This window comes from Empidonax traillii, unplaced genomic scaffold (genome assembly GCF_003031625.1).
Source record: "Empidonax traillii isolate 1590-97213 ecotype Southwest subspecies unplaced genomic scaffold, ASM303162v1 scaffold1117:size266551, whole genome shotgun sequence".
In the NCBI taxonomy this organism is placed as follows: Eukaryota; Metazoa; Chordata; class Aves; order Passeriformes; family Tyrannidae; genus Empidonax; species Empidonax traillii.
In genome coordinates, this window is record NW_020956310.1 from 182,299 (window position 1) to 199,833 (window position 17,535).

Here is a 17,535-nt window from a genome sequence, read left to right on the forward strand (position 1 = left end):
GGGCATGGGGTCAGGCAGCCTCTGATGTCCCTGTCCCGGGTGTCACACAGCCTATGGATGCGGCCAGCCGGCCGTGCCCCCACAGCTGAGCTCCCGCGTGGTGGGCGGTGAGGACGCCGTAGCCCACAGCTGGCCCTGGCAGGTAAGGGGGGCACAGGGATGGGGGTGGGAGACAGGGCTGGGGACATTCCTGCTCTGACCCTGTGCCTCTGCCATGGCAGATCTCGCTGCAGTACAGCCGCTCTGGGTCTTGGCACCACACCTGTGGCGGGACCCTCATTGCCCCCCAGTGGGTGCTGACGGCTGCCCACTGCATCAGGTGGGTGCTGGAATGCTGGGGAGGTGCTCCCCCGTGGGGTGGGATGTTTGTGGGGACTGACACCCCTGTTTTTTCCTCCCTGGCAGCTCTTCCATGACGTACCGTGTGCTGCTGGGCAAGCAGGACCTGTTGACGGATGATGAGCCGGGTGCCGTGGCCGTGGGCGTGGAGAAGACGATCGTCCATGAGAAGTGGAACTCCTTCCTCGTCATGTAGGGGATGGGATGTGTCAGGGGTGGGTCAGGGAGGCATCAAAACAGAGGAGCTCTGTCCTCACATTTCATGCCTCCCCACAGCAATGACATCGCCCTGATCAAGCTGGAAGAGGCAGTCCAGGAGAGCGATACCATCCGGGCCGCCTGCCTGCCTGACGCTGAGAAGATCCTGCCCAACAACTACCCCTGCTACGTCACCGGCTGGGGACGCCTCAGGAGTAAGCAGGGGGGTCCCCAGGGGGTTCCCAGTGAGGGGGTGTGGGTGCAGAGTGTGAGGTGTGCCTGTTGTTGCAGCCAACGGGCCCCTGGCCGATGTCCTGCAGCAGGCCCTGCTGCCCGTGGTGGACCACGAGACCTGCTCGAAGTGGGACTGGTGGGGCAGCCTCGTGCGCACCACCATGGTGTGCGCCGGCGGTGACGGCGTCGTCTCTGGCTGCAACGTGAGTGCCGGGGGGTTCCTGCCCCCAGCACAGGGGGATGGGTGGGTTGGCAGGGGTGCCAGAGCGGTGTGGGTCCCATGGGAAGCACAGGAGGGGAGGGGATGGAGCCGTGGGAGGGGGAGGCTGGGAGGGATGCGGGGGGGGCATCAATGGGGAGCCCAGGAGCAGTGGGTATGGAGCACGGATCTCTCTCTCCCTGCAGGGTGATTCCGGTGGCCCCCTGAACTGCCAGCGCGAGGACGGGATCTGGGAGGTGGAAGGGATCGTCAGCTTCGGCTCCGGGCTGAGCTGCAACATGATCAGGAAGCCAACGGTGTTCACCCGTGTGTCTGCCTACATCGACTGGATCAACGAGGTGGGTGCCCCTTCCTCTGCCCCCGCACAGGGGGTGGCCACACCACCCCTGCCCCGCCGAGGGTCTCACCGTGAGCCCCCCTGTGTCTTGTCTTTGGCAGAAAATGAGCTCCAACTGAGGACTCGGCACGTGGAGATACGAGTGTTGAGTGTGATAAAAGGCAAAAGTGCTGAGCCGGTCTCGTGTCTTTCTTTGGAGGGGTTGTGGTGAAACTGAAACTCGGGGCTGTGTCTTGTGGTCCTGGGGAGCCTGAGATGGGCAGACATTCCACAAAGTGCTCAGGTGGGGGCAGAGCCATGGCCACTGTCAAGCCCAAGGGCTCGAGGCTTGGCTGGTGGTTTAATGGGAGAGGGGCTGGAGTCTGGCTGGAGGGTCCTGGGGGGTCATAGTGGGGCAGATCTCTGCAATCCAGGATGCTGCAATCCAGGGGTACCTAAAAAGAGAGCTTCACTTAGCCCTGCAGTGCAGGCAATGGGCAGTGGCAGTTCCCAGCCAAGTTTTCTGGCTTCACCACAAGGATTTGAGATCAGAAAAGATCAGAATAGAAAGCAGATCCTCTCTGTCTCACTCTGGCCATGGTCTTTCAAACCCCAGCATTGCTGTAATTGGCTCAACCTGAGTTTCTTCCCAATTCCCCTCACTTGGGGCAGGCAGTTCCCTCACTGTCCTGCACCCTGCCCTCTGTTCCCAACTCCCAGCCATCCCTTCACCCAAATCCAAAACCCCAGGCTGGGAATCACTCTGCTTGCAGCACAAAACTTCCTCAAAGCACTGGAAATGCTCCCAAAAGAAGGAGCATGGAAATACCTACTGATTGCTCCTCAGCAGCACAGACTTCCCCTAAGACTGTTGCACCTCCCAAGGACTGCTCTGAGGATGCTCTCTCCCCAAAATCCCACACACATCCAGGGTTTCTGACCTGAAATGGTCACTGCAGCAGCTCCTGAGGGCAAGTATTTACCTCAGCTCTGATATTCCAAAGAACCCTCATCACTTTCCTGCTGTTTAACACCCAACTGATTCCTTTAAAGGAGCAGGATGGCACAGCCACACTAGAAACTCTCCCAGAAACAGCAGGGGTTAAAAATTTACATGAGCTGAGGTCTTCCTGCTCTTCCCATTTCAGAGGACCCTTCAGAAAGTGTTAAAATGGCAATCAGGAGGTGGAACAGAGGAGGGAATACAGGAAAGTATTTATTTTTCATTGCATTTATTAGAAACACTGATGGCAAAACTCATTCCATTACACCTGAGGGCCAAACTTGATCCCATCACCCAGTTACCTGGGCAGCACAGGACACAAATATCAGGATCAGCAAGGAAAAACACTCTGAGGCTGAGTGTGGCCACGTGAAGAGCCCAAGGTGCTCTCCTCTGGCTCCGGAGGTTCCAGGACAACACGTACCCCAGAAAAGGGGCTTCCTGCTCCAATCCCCAGCATTTCCCATGGGCACAGCACCATCTCCACCTCATCTCAGCTTCACAGCAAGGACAGTGTTCGCAGATCACATTTCTCCAGACAAACACCTCGACAGACGGACAAAATCCACGGGAGCGTCGACGCCGAGTGGTGGCAGGCACTGATTTCACCCGGCCACAGGCAAGGAACTCTCACACTTGGCAGGGACCTTGGAGCCCACTCGTCAGTCACACACAAAGTAGAACTTTTTACGGAGGAAGTTGAAACATCCTGGAATCTGCTTGTAGCTCCCCTTGGCTGAGACAGCGTTTGCCACCTGAGAACAGATGGAGAGTGGCTGGGGAGCAGATGCTCTCCTGACTGCTGCAGGAAGCTTGGGAACAGGGGTCAGGAATGGGACTATGGACATAAGAGCTGGCAGGGCTCTTAATATGAGACATTTTCACTGGCAAAGGCAAAGTGAACTCAGGGGAACACACTTTCAAGAAACCTCAGCCATACCACCCACCCCTGCCTCTGGCAGGTGCTTCTTGGCACAAGCCAGAACTCCCTCCTTCCCTTTGGGATTTCATCTAAAAGCAAATTCCCTTTACACAGCACATAAGTCCCATCAGCTTGGACTTTTGAGGATGGGACAAGCTACACCATTTTAAGCAACTTCCTTGGGAAAGATTAAAGCCTGTATTGCCGGGATCACTCCTCGCCGGAGAAACCTCGCGGTGATTTTTGGCAGATCGAGGCCAGACACTTTCTTCGCAACTAAATCTCTCTGCAGTACCTCCAATTAGCCCATCCCTAAAGTCATCACTCAATATCCTCGTTCCTTTTTTAATTGTAGGCCTCCACACCCTCACTAATCACATTCTTGACTATTTCCTTCACCACAACCACAAAAAGGAAGGGTAAAAAAAAACACTTACCCGCAGTAACATGTTGAGCAGGTCTTCTGAACGGGCATATCTCTCCAGCACGCTGTCCAGTGTTTCAACGTACCACGAGCCAGTCGCCTCCCTCCAGGAGACAAAACCTTCAGAGGAAGAAGGAGAATGTTATGCCAAAGCCCATCTGCTGTTCTCATCCTGCTGAGTTCCTGCCACCCCAAAGGAGCCGTTGCCCTGAACTGCCGCTGAACTTTGGCCATGAAGCTCCAATTTTTTGCTAATTCCCCTTGTGCCCAGCACAGTACTGTCACCTGGAAAAGTCGAGTAGGAGACCAGGATGTCGCTGGGTGTGGGCAAACAGGCAATGGCATCTGGCTCATCCACGTTACCCGATGGAGCCTGAAAAGGAGTCGCGTCCGATTCCAAAGAAGCTCCAGGAGCTTCATCTTTGGGTGAATCGCAATCCACTATGAAGCCTCGATCCTTTTGTTCTGCAAAAAGCAGCAATGAGACAGCTCCTGATGTTCACCCCACCCAAGGGATCCAACACTGTACATCCAACGTTAAGAAAAGACGGGGAAAGAAAAGGACAAAGGCCCTGGAACAAAACAAGGCTTTTTGGCCCTTCGGCTGCACCGGTCGAGCTGCAACCATTGGTGTTTCATACAAAACTCCTCACTTTCTGTTTCCACGCCAACCTTATGGCCGAAGAGCTGGAGCAGCCACTCAGTATATGGTAAAAGAAGAGCCAGCTGGAGTGAGAAGACAGCTGGAGAGAGAGACAGGCGACCAACAGAAAGGGAACCAAAGCCACAGCCTAACCACATCTCCCAAGTCCAATGCTACCGGAGCCAAGACAAAGATTCACCTCCACCACAGGCCTGGATGAAGAAGAGTTTGGGCTTTCCTCTCAAACTTGGGCAATTGGACCCATTGAAATAGTTCACAATCTTTTCTATGGGAATGGGTTTTCCATCCGTTCCGTAAACGCCTCCGGGAAACTGAATATGGCTCGTCTGCAAGAGGAAAATGCAGCAGCTTGTGACGGGGATGGAGGGCTGGTGATGAGGGAGCCCATGTCCCATCGGGTGTTTTGTGGCCAAAAGGTACCACAACAAATCCTGGTGGTTGTGGAAAATCCCTCTGGCCAAGTCAGGGTGAGGGGACACCCAGAAGTCATTTGAAACACGCCAAAATCCAGCAATCCAACTTCTATTATCCAACTCCTATCCCATCTCCTCCAGCAACTGAGTTCTTCATCCTCTGGGACCACAGGTGTGTACCATACACCATTTTCTTGCCAAACAGAAACACTTGTCCACGGGCAACACTGGGTCAGAGAAGCTCCCATTTTCTTTAAACCCAGATACAAGGGTTGAAATGACAGACCACTTCTTCCCCCCTGCCCTGCATGAGACCTTCCTTCCACGCCCAAGGAACCAAGGGGGAGATGGGATGAACCCACCTGACAGCCATGGGAAAGGATGACCACGATGCAGCAGTCCAAGGCGCTGTGGTCCCGCCGCGCCAGCTTCTGCAGCTCCAAAACCATTTCCTACGTGGCAAACATCACAATAAAGAGTTTTTTGAGCCATATCACAAATTACTGCTGGGCCCTGCTCTAACTGGGCAATGGGAGGACCTGGAAGAACTGGGTAAGGTGAGTCCCAAGGACAACTGGCAAAAGCCACCACAGCAGAGAGCACGTATTTCTATGTGTCTGCCTTTACTTAACATTGGATGCTTTAATCACATGAATTTCTCACCTCTCAGCACTATTTGCAACACAGCAACATAAACCAAAACACACTTCCACATGATTTATCCACTGAAATCTGCTGCTTCTGAGCAGGAGTAGGGGGTGAGCAGAGAACCACATTTTACTTCCAGAGGCCACTGCGGACAATCAAGCTCCCCCCTCGCCACCTCAAACAAAAACTGAGGGCTGCACAGACAGACACATCACACAGCCCCAAGGCTGTCCCAGCTATCCCCGAAACACAGCCTCACCTATTTCCCTACCAATCAACAATCAGGCAGAAGGCTGAAAACACACAAGGTCTTCTTTCCTTCCGCAATCACAGCACGACAGTAAAATAAGAGGATGCGAGTGGTTGTTTGTGCGTCCCGTGCTGTTGGAGTGGGGGAACATTCCCTACCCTGTTCCCATCGCTTCCAGGGGCTCACCCCTCACCCCTTGTGGCAGCAGGACGCAGCCAACCTCACCTGAGCTTTCAGGTCCCGCCGGGTCAGGACGTCGAAGCGCAAGGCCCTGAAGCGCCGCTCCAGCTTCTCACAGTCGCGGTCGGAGCCAACGCGGGTCGACAGATGGGAGTCTCTGGAGAAGGTGACGTTGTTGAGGATCAGGCAGTGCCCGCAGGGATCTGCTTTCAGCTCATAAACCTGGCAGGGGACACGTCACAGTTAGACTCTTCTTTTTTCCGAGCGCTTGCTCAGGTAACACCAAGTGAGAAGCGGCTCTTCCAGGGATGTTTTCTGGAGCCACCCGTGAGGCACACAGACTTTGGCCAACAGGGAACACTTCCAGCCTACCCAAATACTAACCAGATCATGGCTCTTCTTGTCAACAGCAGAACCTACAACACACAACAGACGTTGGGATTTAGTTCACCACAAGGCAATGCACTCCTAGACTTCACATCAATCTTTCCTGACACAGTTCCCCCTTCCCACCCTGCTGGAAACGAGCCTTTGGCATGCTATCTCTCTGGAAGAGCCTGGGATGCAGCTTACCCTGGGCTGGCACAGGTGTTCGAGGTTTTTCGCTCTCAGCTTGGACTGGGAAGGACAAACGCTCGGGAAGGGTCACAGCTGTAATGACATGGGACAAAAATAAACACAGGGGGTGGTCCTAACATAAAAGCTTCCACTGCTGGAAAGTGGCACATACAGGCTGCCCAGAGAAGCTGTGGCTGCCCTATCCCTGGAAGTGTTCAGGGCCAGGTTGGATGGGGCTTGGAGCAACCTGGGCTAGTGGAAGGTGTCCCTGCCCATGGCACAGGGTGGAAGAAGATGAGCTTTTAAGGTCCCTTGCCACCCAAACCATTCTGGGATTTGATGATTCTCCCAACAGCTCTACATGGTCGCCTCTATGAGGATAACAAAAATTTGGACTTCACAGACTACTGCCCGCAACAGGATGGATCCCAGATGCCACCCCCCTGCTCCTCTTTGCCAAAAAATACCCCCCACACCCTCGGCACTCACTTTTATGCTGCTTTTCTCCCCGCAGCTCCAGCTCCACGGGCTGCAGGTCCAGCAGCTGCGGCGGTGCCAGCGGGGACTCGCACCCCTGGTCCAGCATGTCCGCGAGGTCACCCTGCCCCGTGTCCCGCAGGATGGACAGGAACACGGGGAAAGCCTGCTTCCCTCGAGTCTCCAGGTCGATGACCAGCTGCCGGGCTTGGTCTCCTCGGCCGCCGGTGCTCTGCAGGGGAGGGAAGGACAGGAAAACACATGGTCAGGCAACACCTGGGCAGCCCTCCCGGCTGGTGCCAGAGAGGAGAAATGTGGGATCTGCACCCAGCACGTGGACACAGGGTGAACAAGAGCAAAACCCAGTGGACACCAGTCACACAGACCCCCAGCAGCCACCCGACACCCATCCCTGACCCCCCTCCACCCACAACGGTCACCATGGGGACACGCAACCCTCGGTGGGGTTTGGAGGCAAAGCGGGGAGGGAGCACTCCCAGCCTGGCCCCAGGGGACAAACAGGCACCTCCAGGCTGTCATGGGTGGGTAGGACAGGGTAAAACACCCCGGGCCTGCCACCTGTCACCGAGAGGGGAAATGGGAATGCCTGAAGCCTGTCACCAGACTGTGATGGGGACTCAAGGAGGAACCCCCATGCCTGGCACCACCTGGGGCTGGGGACAAGAAGGAACAAGGTGTGGGGGGGTTCTCTGCAGGGCTCGGGCTGGGGAGGGACAAGGACCACTCAGCAGGTTTCTCAGCAGAGCGAGGCGACACAGAGCCTTTCACTGGGGCGAAATGACAAAAGGGCCACCCCAGGTCTGTCACCGGCGTTCAGGGCACACGGGAACCACTTCCCACGGCCATCCCCCCTCCCCGCAGGCCCACCTGCAGCTCCTCCAGCATGGTGCGGGTGAAGATGCCTCGCCGCTCCAGCGGCTCCCAGAGCGGCTCCACCCGCAGCGCCGCCACCAGCCGGGCCCGCCCGCGCCGCAGCGCCCGCCGATGCCGCTCCTCCATCCCCGCAGCCGCCGCCCTGCCCCGGAACCGCCTCTGGCTGCCCGGAACAGAATCACACACGAGGAGGAACTTTTTTTTTTTTTTTTTTTTAAATATCTCCAGGGATGGAGACTCCGCGCCCTCTCCGGGCGATCACCGTCACCCGCGCTGTGAACAAGTTCTTCCTCGCGTTCAGGTGGAGCTTCCTGCGCGTCAAGTTTCGGACCGTTTCCCTCTCGTCCCATTGCTGGACCCCCCACCCATCCCCGAGCAGAGGCTGGTCCATCCATCCATCCCCTGCCCCCTCCCTGCAGACGCTGACAGACATCGCTGAGGTGCCCTTTCAGTGTCTCTGGAGGCTGAACAGCCCCTGGCCCCTCAGCCGAATTTCCTGGTCACAGAGATGCTCCAGTCCCCTCATCATCTGCACAGCTTCTGCTGGACCTGCTCCAGGAGCTCCATATCCCTCCTGTCCTGAGGAGCCCAGACCTGGACACAGCATTGCAGATGTGGCTCCCCAGGGCTGAGCAGAGGGGCAGGATCCCCTCCCTGACCTGCTGCCGATGCTCTTCCTAATGCACCCCGGGATCCCCCTGACCTTCATGGCTCCCAGGACACACTGCTGGCTCAAGACAGCTTGTTGTCCACCAGGTCCTTCTCCCAGGTCACTCTCAGCCTGTGCTGGTACTTGGGGCTATTCCTCCCCGGGTACAGGACCCTCCACTTGCCCTTGTCACCTGTCCCAGCTATGCTGCCTCCCATTTTCCTTTGTGAATCTCATCACTGGCAGAGCATGAGACAAGAAAAAAGTCCTTGACTTAGGATAAATACGACTTAGCAAAAAACCAGAGCATCACAGAGCCACAGAATATGCTGACTGAGAAGGGATGCACAAGGATCATCCTGTACCCTCAGGCTGGTACAGGACCATCCCCAGGAGTCACCCCCTGTGCCCCAGAGGATCATCCAAACCCTCCCGGAGCTCTGGCAGCCTTGGGGCTGTGCCCACTGCCCTGGGGAGCCTGTTCAGTGCCAACCACCCCCCGGGGGAAGGAGGAAAAGATCCTGAGATCCAACCTGAGCCTGCCCTGACACAACTCCAGCCATTCCCTGGGTGCTGTCCCTGCTCCCCCCAGAGCAGAGCTCAGTCCTGCCCCTCCTCTACCCCTCCCCAGGAAACTGCAACTGCAGTGAGGTCTCCTCCAGCTCAACGCCCCGACTGCCCCCGGCGCCCTCACCCGGCTTCCCCTCGCCGCCATCCCCACCCCTAACGCAGCACCCATCGCCGGAGCATCCCCGGAGCATCCCCGGAGCATCCCCGGCCGAGGCGGCGCTGCCCGGGCCGCGTCCCCGGAAGCTCCGGCTCTCCACGGGCACGGCGGGCGCGCCGGAAGCGGCGGCGAGAGGAGGGAAGGGCGGCCCGTCCGCTGCCTCCGCCCGCGGGGCCCCGCCGGACATGGAGCGGGCCCGGGCCGCCTGGGTGCTGCTGCTGCTGCTCCTGCTCCTCCTGCTGCCGCCCGCCCTGCCCGCCGCGCCGGGAGAATTCGACCCCTACCGAGTGCTGGGGGTCGGCCGCGGCTCCAGCCAGGCCGACATCAAGAAGGCCTACAAGCGGCTCGCCCGGGAGTGGTACGTGCTGCCCCTTCCTACCCTCGTCCAGCTCTCCCCCCCCCCCGGGGGATGCTCGGCGGGGATGCTGAGCTGCCCCGCCTGGTTGCGCGGCGCGGGTGGAGGTCGGGGAGCAGCGCCGGGGCTCCCTCGCCGCCCTGGAGCCGGGCAGGTGCCCCCTCCCCCGCCAGCGATCGGTGCTGTAAAACCCTCTGGAGGCTGGGTCATGGGGGGAGAAGTTATCCCAGAATCACGCCACAGGAGGGAAAGCTCTTCCAGAGTCCGGCTATAGGGGGCGGGGGGGGGGGGAAGTTCTCCTGGGGTCTGACCACAGAGGGGAAAGTTCTTCCAGGGTATGACTCTGGGGGCAAAATTCTCACAGAGTCTGGCAACAGGGGGGAAAAGTTATCCTAGGGTCTGACTACGGGGGGGGAAAAGTTCTCCCAGAGCCTGGTTAAGTCATCCTGGAGTTTTGACTATGGAAGGGAAAGTTCTTTCAGGGTCTGGCTAGGCGGGGTGGAGAATTCTCCCAGAGTCAGGCTTTGGGGGAAAATATTCTCTTGGAGTCTGGCTATGGGGAGAAAAGTTCTTCCGGAGTCTGGCTATAGGAAAAAATTCTCTCAGAGTCTGGCTATGGGGAGGAAAGTTCTTCTAGAGTCTGGCTACAAGGAGGAAAAGTTCTCCCAGAGTCTGACTATGGGGGGGGGAAATTCTCCTGGAGTCCGGTTGTGGGGATAAAAAGTTCTCCCTTACTCAAAGGGGAACTTTTAATATACTGAGGTTTAAGTCTCAGCTTTGTGTGTCACTGTCCAAGGGCAACCCAATCCCTGTGCTGTGGGAGGGGAAGGCATCAGGTGCACAAATGTCACACCCCTTGCATCCGTGGTGCGTGGTGAGGGGCAGGCTTGAGGCATCGCCTGGGGGAAGAGCCTCACCCAGAGCTGTTGTCTTGCATGAGACATCCCCGAGGGCTGTGGCAGGAGGTGATTTAAGGAAGAACCCCATAGATATGTGGGGCAGCAGCCAAGGGAGAGAGGCGTGCTCCCTTGTCCTGGGCTCTTGGCGATGGATCAGACAGAGGCACAGGTGTACAGGCACACCACACGCATCCCAGTGCTGCGTTTTGGGATGGGGTTTGGATAGGGGCAGCATGTGCTGGGTGTAAATCTGCTCTCAGCCTCGGGGATGCCACTGCACATCGTCGCTGTCCATGTTCTGCTCGCCTCCAAACAGGGGCCGACAGCTCCCTGTGCCCTCCAGGGAACCACTGACCCCTTTTCCTCTGGTTCTGCCTCGTAGGCACCCTGACAAAAACAAGGACCCGGGAGCAGAAGACAAATTCATCCAGATTAGCAAGGCCTATGAGGTAACACGTGCTTCTTATGAACTCCTGCTGTTGTTAGCATTGAGAGACCTTATTTTTCCTGTGCTTCGTCTGTGTATTGCTACATGGTAAAAGTGATTGACCCTGTAGAGGTGGACTCTACCCAGCCAAAAAGGTTGCTCAGCTTTGTTGACAGAGCCACTGGAGTCACCAGCGTGGCCTCTGCTGCAAATATTTTGCTACAGGCCTGCCCTGTTCTGGCTAAAAACCCTCAAAGGAGGGAGGAGAGAGTATTCACTGAGCCCTGCCTGGCTGGGCAGCGTCTTGTCCGTGTCACATGCACATAAAAGCATTTTGGGGTGATGTAAGCAACGTTAATCACCACAGGGCTTTGGTCACCTCAAATTATTCTCAGTAGTAGTTATTTGCACATCGCTGTGGAAATTGGCTGCCCCAGTTTGTGGCAGCCGAGCCCAAGGAACTAAAAGTAAATCCTTATTTCCCTGCCCCCCAAAAAAATGCAGTTTCTCTGTGGGGCTCCTGGCTTCTTGGTGAAGTTTTTGTCACTTTCTGATGTGCCGAGAAAACCATCTGGGTTCAAAGAGACACCAGCAAAAGCTGATCCAGAAAACAGGGAATCCCTGCATGGGATATTCTGTCCCAAGGAGCTGCTGGTGTCAGAAGTGGGTACAATAGTCTGGATTTAGAGGCTCCTTTTCTTTGGGCTTTGGCTTTTTTTTATCCCTGTTTACCACAGTGAGCCTGGAGGGATGAGATAGTTCCCTTTTTCCAGAGCATTTATCCCACAGTCATTTACTGAGGGATTACGGTCAGGGCAGTCTCCCCCTCATGGTTTTTCCATCATCTGCTTCCCAGATTCTCTCCAACGAGGAAAAGAGGGCAAACTTCGATCGCTACGGAGATGCTGGGGAAAGCCAGGGCTTCTCTCAGCACCAGCATCGCCAGTTCCACCGCTTCCACGACGGCTTCTATTTCGACGAGTCCTTCTTCCACTTCCCTTTCAATTCCGAGAGACGCGACACCTCCGACGAGAAGTATTTGCTGCACTTTTCCCACTACATGAACGAAATCGTGCCGGACAGCTTCAAGAAACCTTACCTCATCAAAATCACCTCGGACTGGTGCTTCAGCTGCATCCACATCGAGCCCGTGTGGAAGGAAGTCGCTCAGGAGTTGGAGGCGCTGGGTAAGGATCGGGGTGTGTGTGCATCCAGCATTGGCCTTCAGCTTTGCGGGACTCTGTGTCACCTTTAGGTTTCCTCAGAGATTTATCCTAATGCTTTTCCAAGCATTACTAACGCTGGGGTGCTGGGCAGGGGAGCAGGTCATCAGTTCTCCACAGGGCATTCGGGTTTGCTGGGGATCTTTTTCACCTGAAGCCGCTGCTCTCCTTTTCCAGGAGCGGGAATCGGCGTCGTGCACGCAGGGTACGAGCGGCGCCTCGCCCACCACCTGGGTGCCCACAGCACTCCCACCCTGCTGGGGCTCATCAACGGGAAAATAACCTTCTTCCACAATGCTGTCGTTCGGGAAAACCTGCGGCAGTTCGTGGAGAACCTTCTGCCAGGGAACCTTGTCGAAAAGGTACGTTCCAGCAGGAGTGCCACTCGCTGCTTCTCCTGCCTGCCTGGAGATTTCTCTCTCCTTGGCTGTTTTGGTGGTTAATCTGTTTAATTCGGGCCCTGAGCTGCTCTGTGTCACGAAGCTCCAAACCCTGGAGCTGTCGGAAGTGTTCACACCGTGTGGCTCTGTGACACTTCTCCTTTCTACTACATGGTCACACCATGGGGCTTGGGTGCCAACTGCCCCCCAGCTGTGACACCCCACAGCTACCAGGACCCTACCAAGGTTATCCCTAGGTTAGGAACCTGCTGGATTTCACTTCCCTTCCCCTTTCTCAGTGTTTCATCCAGCAGATTAAAGACCACTCACCCGCTCCTAGGCGGTGTCTCCCAAAACGCACCGACCCGTTGTTTGTTTTGCCCAGTTTTGATTCAGACGTTTGCAAGTGGAGCTGGCAGCTTGAGCCCTTTCAAAGTTTTAAGTAAAACTTCCTAATTGATAAAATATTCCTGCATTTCAGCCTTGCCCAGTGATTTTTGGTGGAGTCTCAAAGCACCCACCGCTCCTTTCAGGGCGATGTGGCCAGGTCAGCCCCCACAGTGCACTCACCTGCCTGTCCCCTCCTTGCAATTTTGTTCACCCCACCTCATTTTCGCTTGGGATCTTCAGCAAGGGCTGCCTTTCCTAACAGAGCTGACTTGCTGTCCTCTGGGTATTGGAGTTCTCACCCCAAAAGTGGTGGAGCGTTGCCTGACGGCTCAGAGGTTAAACTGACGTTCCTGTTCTGTTTAAAGATTACAGATAAAAACTACATCCGCTTTCTGTCTGACTGGAGGAAGGACAACAAGCCCCACGTCCTACTGTTCGATCATATGCCAGTTGTGCCATTATTATACAAGGTAATGTGATTTCTGTCGCTGCGCAGTTGACTTGTTCATGAATCCAGATGTTCCAAAAGAAAACGCACCATTGCTGTGAGCAGAGGTCAGTCAATGCCTCCAGACCACTGGCTGGGTCTGGGAGAGCAGGGTGATTCGTGTTGGTCGGAAATGGCATAAACACACGTTGTGGATTTCTCCCCATCCAGCTGACTGCCTTTGCCTACCGAGACTACCTGTCCTTTGGGTACGTGTACGTCGGGCTCCGAGGCACCGAAGAGTTGTCCAGTCAGTACAACATCAACGTCTACAGTCCCACCATGATGATCTTCAAGGAGCACATCGACCGGCCTGCTGACGTTGTGCAGGTACCTCTCAGAGCCCTCTCCAAGAGCTCGTGGGAAGCAGGTGTGGAGGTTTCCTCACTGAGCTGGCAATGAGAGGTTGGTCGGTGGTGTGTTTTGGAGTAAAGAGTGTTCGTTCTCAGCATAAACTCTGGCTTCAGTAGACAAAGAGAGCAAATGTTTGGAGGGAGGAAGCTTGGCAGGCTCCGGTTTTGGTGTCTTACCTGTTGAGGAGGGTGGACAGAGGTAGCTTCGCAGTCCTGGGGCCTCACAACAGCTCGTGTGATTGCAGCGAGGACCGTGATGGCCAGCAGCCTTCCCCAGCTTGAGACAGGAACACCCAACAGCTTTATTGTCCTCACCTGCTCAGGTCTGACCTCTGCTTTCTTTGTCCTTGCCAGGCACGAGAGATGAAGAAGCAGCTCATTGATGACTTCCTTTCTCAGAATAAGTTCCTCATGGTGGCCAGACTCACCAACCAGAGGCTGTTCCAGGAGCTGTGTCCCGTCAAGAAGTCTCACCGTCAGCGCAAGTAAGTGGCGTGTCCTCCTGATCTGAGGCTCTGGAGCTGCTCCTAAAGCCACCTTTGGTTTGATTCTAAAGGAAAAGAGTGATGACTGCATTGGATCATGCTCAGTATCCACAGTGTCACTGGGATGATTTTGGCTAGCAGAAAGGGGGGGTGGTCATTTCATCTGGTGTCCAGAATGGCTCGTAATCCCCCATCTCGTTGCGTCCCCCAGGCACTGCGTGGTCTTGCTTACTGGGGAAGGAGATAAGTTTGCTGAGGCTTACGAGGCCTTTTTGACTTTTGCTGTGGCCAACACAAAAGACACACTGAAGTTTGTGTACATCTACAGCGAACGGCAGCCGGAGTTTGCAGACGCCTTGCTGATGGATGAGGAGAAGTACCGGGGAAGATCAGCTGTGAGGCTTTCCTTTTGTTTTTAATCCTTACTTCTTTTAGCCTGCCATTTAATTTACATCACGCTGTACCTTGATCTGACACCTAATTCTTTCTGGGCAGTGGTTTCAAACAGAGCATCTGTGTAGAAAAAAAAGCCCCTTCCTCTGTAACATCTGCCGCGTTCTTGGCTCATCCAGGTGGTCATTCTGGAGAGACGCAATAACGCGGGGAAGATCGCCTACAAAGCCTTGGAGGAGGCCTGGCAAGGCAGCAAGGAGGACAACTTCATCCTCCTGGATCTCCTGGACCAGCTGAGGACGGACCCTGGCCTGCTGTCATCAGAGACTGTCGTGGCAGACCTGAATGATGAGCTGGCTCCTGTAAGTCCACGGCCTTTCCAGCTGTCTGATATCCGTGTTATGGATGTGGACAGTCCCATTATGGCTGTTCACAGGCATTATTTATATTTTAAAATACCAAGGCAAGACTCTTATAAGATTTCTTGCTCATGGAAGGAAGCTCTGAAGCTGATTTGGCCCAGGGTTGGGCTCATTTTTACAGGGTGGGAGTCCTGTTGGGGTTGTGCATAGCGGGTTTGTCATTTGTTTTTTGCTTTTCATTCTTTTCAAACAGATGTTCCTTATCCGATGGCTCTACTCCTCGCTGGACTACATCTCAGACTGCTGGGACAGTTTGTTTCACAGTAACTGGTACAGTCTGGGCACCCATTGTGGGTTTTCACTTCTTCCCTGTCACCTTATTTTAAAATAGATCCATTTTTAGCCTCCTCTTTTGGGCGGGAGCAGGGACAGCACTCAAAAACTTGAGACACAAGCTGAGTTTCTGGGGAAAGCACATGTTATTTGAGGTAGACAGGGACTGGAATTCAGGCAGAAAATGTGAACTCACAGGCCAGACTGCTCTTTGCACATCTTCCCCTCAGGCGAGAAATGATGCCGCTGCTGTCCTTGCTCTTCTCCGCGCTCTTCATTCTCTTTGGCACCGTTATTGTTCAGGCTTTCAGGTGAGTGCACACCGAAAGGCCCTCAGGGGTAGCTCCTCAGTCCAACCCAGGGCCTTAAACACACACAAAATCCCCTTCCTCTGCAGTGATTCGAGTGACACGAGGGACTCTCCGCCCTCGGAGAAAGAAGAGACCGCCGCGAAGACAGAGAAGAACGACGTGAGCTTCAGCAAAGAGAGTAACAGGTTCCCTCTAATTTCTCCAGAAGTATTTTCTGTGGAAGCATTGCTCAGGGAGTGTCTGTGCAGGGAGTTAGTGGAGAGCAGAGAAGTGCCAGAGTTGCACAGACATATCGCAGCTGTTGTGCAGAGCAGCACAGGCACAGCCAGGTGGGAGGAGCGGTGTGAGCCAGGACCCAGCCAGCAAGGACAAAGTGATATTAATCTGGTTATTAAACAATTCCCACCTAGTTTGCACTAGACAGGGTGCTTGGGGAAAAGGTAAAGGTCTGACCCACTCGTTGAGGAAGATCCAAACTGGGCTGTTGCACCAATTAAGCTGGCTTTGGGCACAGGGGTGGCTCGGGGACGGGCTGGGGAACATGGTCACAGTTTCTTCATCCTCAGCTGCTCCCACTTCACTCAGTCACTGCTTTGCTGCAGCAGGATTCCCAAAAAGGGCTTTGTTGAGGTGACTGAGCTAACGGACATCAACTACACCAGTAACTTGGTGCGCCTGAGGCCGGGCCACATGAACGTTGTCCTGATCCTGTCCAACTCGACCAAAACACCCCTGCTCCAGAAGTTCGCCCTGGAAGTCTACACATTCACAGGGTAGGCTGGGGCCTCTCCTGGGTTTCTGTTAATTGTGTTAACAACTTGTGTGAGGCAGCTCTGGTGACAACAGGAGGAGCAGGGTCAGCTCCATTGCCAAGAGGAAACATCTCTGTGCTCATCTGTGGCAACGAGCTGCCGAAAAACGAGTGGCCTTTTCTGGCCAAACTTGGTGATGGTGCCCACACGGGTCTGGTGCTGCTGCCACTTTGGTTGTACCCATGTTTCAGCAGAGAGCACGACAGTGCTGCACCCTGGGCAAGTGTCACCTGTGCTGGAAAAGGAGCTGCAGCAACACTGCTCTGCCCTGCCCTTGCTGATAAGTCCTTACCTGTCCATAGCAATCCAGCCTTACTCAGGACACTTGCTAATCCCACTGTCTTCTCTGCTCTTTTCCCAGGAGCAGCTCTCTTCACTTCTCCTTCCTCAGCCTGGACAAGCACCGAGAGTGGCTGGAGTACCTGCTGGAGTTTGCGCAGGACGCGGCCCCCATCCCAAACCAGTACGACAAGCATTTCCTGGAGCGCGACTACACGGGCTACGTGCTGGCTCTGAACGGCCACAAGAAATACTTCTGCCTCTTTAAGCCTCACAGATCAGGGGACGAGGGGGGAACCCCGGGATCGTGCGAGGATTACAATGCCTCGCTACAGGCGGAAGCCAGAGGGAAACCCTCCTGCAGCCCGGGATCTAGATCCATTAAAAACAAATTACACAAATTGTCCTTCTGGATGGAACGCCTCCTAGAGGGTTCCTTACAGAGGTTCTATATCCCCTCGTGGCCCGCGCTAGACTGAGGGATTTTACAGAGATTCTAAGGGACAAACTTTTTATGAAGATGACAAGGGGACAGCTCTTTCCAGGAACACACAAACAAGCGTGATGAATGGACCTTAGGTTTTAGGTGAACCCTCCTGGGGCCGGAGACTAAAACGTATCTCCCCCCATCCGGAGCCCGGGAGCGCAGCCAAGTGCACCCACGTGCCCTCCACCGACCCGCCGTGTGCTCGGACGCCGTCCTACCGAAGAGCCAAGAAGTCTGTTTATTCCCTTCTCGTCCTGCCACATCTGCTTCCCGAGTCGCCCCTGTTCCATCTCTTGTTTTTACCTCGGTCGAAGAAAAAAAAAAACAAAGAAAAAAACACCCCGTGACTTCTCCCGGCCAGGACCAAGCGCAGCCGGTGGCGCAGGGTCGGGTCGCGGTTCTCTCTCTCCCCGTCCCCCTGTGCTTAGCCCACGGTGCAGTGC

At 55.3% G+C, this 17,535-nt stretch overlaps 3 protein-coding genes across 3 annotated transcripts in view; 2 read left to right on the forward strand and 1 right to left on the reverse strand.

Moving 5' to 3' along the window:
• The window catches only part of LOC114068723 (chymotrypsin-C-like), a 2,756-nt gene extending 1,269 nt beyond the window's left edge, over window positions 1–1,487 (forward strand). The window contains exons 3-8 of the mRNA XM_027905070.1: window positions 222–319; window positions 406–531; window positions 616–752; window positions 829–974; window positions 1,177–1,329; window positions 1,430–1,487. Of these exons, the coding sequence (XP_027760871.1) occupies window positions 222–319; window positions 406–531; window positions 616–752; window positions 829–974; window positions 1,177–1,329; window positions 1,430–1,447 (678 nt within the window). The 3' untranslated portion in view covers window positions 1,448–1,487. The remainder of the gene's footprint in view (window positions 1–221; window positions 320–405; window positions 532–615; window positions 753–828; window positions 975–1,176; window positions 1,330–1,429) is intronic.
• A 1,046-nt stretch (window positions 1,488–2,533) lies between these two features.
• CASP9 (caspase 9) lies at window positions 2,534–7,866 on the reverse strand. Its single transcript, XM_027905061.1, has 10 exons — window positions 7,735–7,866; window positions 6,859–7,078; window positions 6,385–6,462; window positions 6,196–6,227; window positions 5,857–6,033; window positions 5,096–5,185; window positions 4,499–4,646; window positions 3,942–4,121; window positions 3,670–3,776; window positions 2,534–3,065 (listed from the first exon to the last, which is right to left on the reverse strand). The coding sequence occupies exons 1-10, from the start codon at window positions 7,864–7,866 to the stop codon at window positions 2,973–2,975; spliced, it is 1,257 nt and encodes a 418-aa protein (XP_027760862.1). The 3' UTR covers window positions 2,534–2,972.
• A 1,416-nt stretch (window positions 7,867–9,282) lies between these two features.
• On the forward strand, window positions 9,283–17,405 carry DNAJC16 (DnaJ heat shock protein family (Hsp40) member C16). The gene is made up of 14 exons (XM_027905058.1): window positions 9,283–9,474; window positions 10,753–10,819; window positions 11,654–11,984; window positions 12,198–12,382; window positions 13,156–13,260; window positions 13,449–13,607; window positions 13,985–14,115; window positions 14,327–14,510; window positions 14,688–14,870; window positions 15,124–15,200; window positions 15,434–15,514; window positions 15,601–15,699; window positions 16,117–16,287; window positions 16,688–17,405. The coding sequence occupies exons 1-14, from the start codon at window positions 9,302–9,304 to the stop codon at window positions 17,082–17,084; spliced, it is 2,343 nt and encodes a 780-aa protein (XP_027760859.1). The 5' UTR covers window positions 9,283–9,301; the 3' UTR covers window positions 17,085–17,405.
• The last annotated feature ends 130 nt before the right edge of the window (window positions 17,406–17,535 follow it).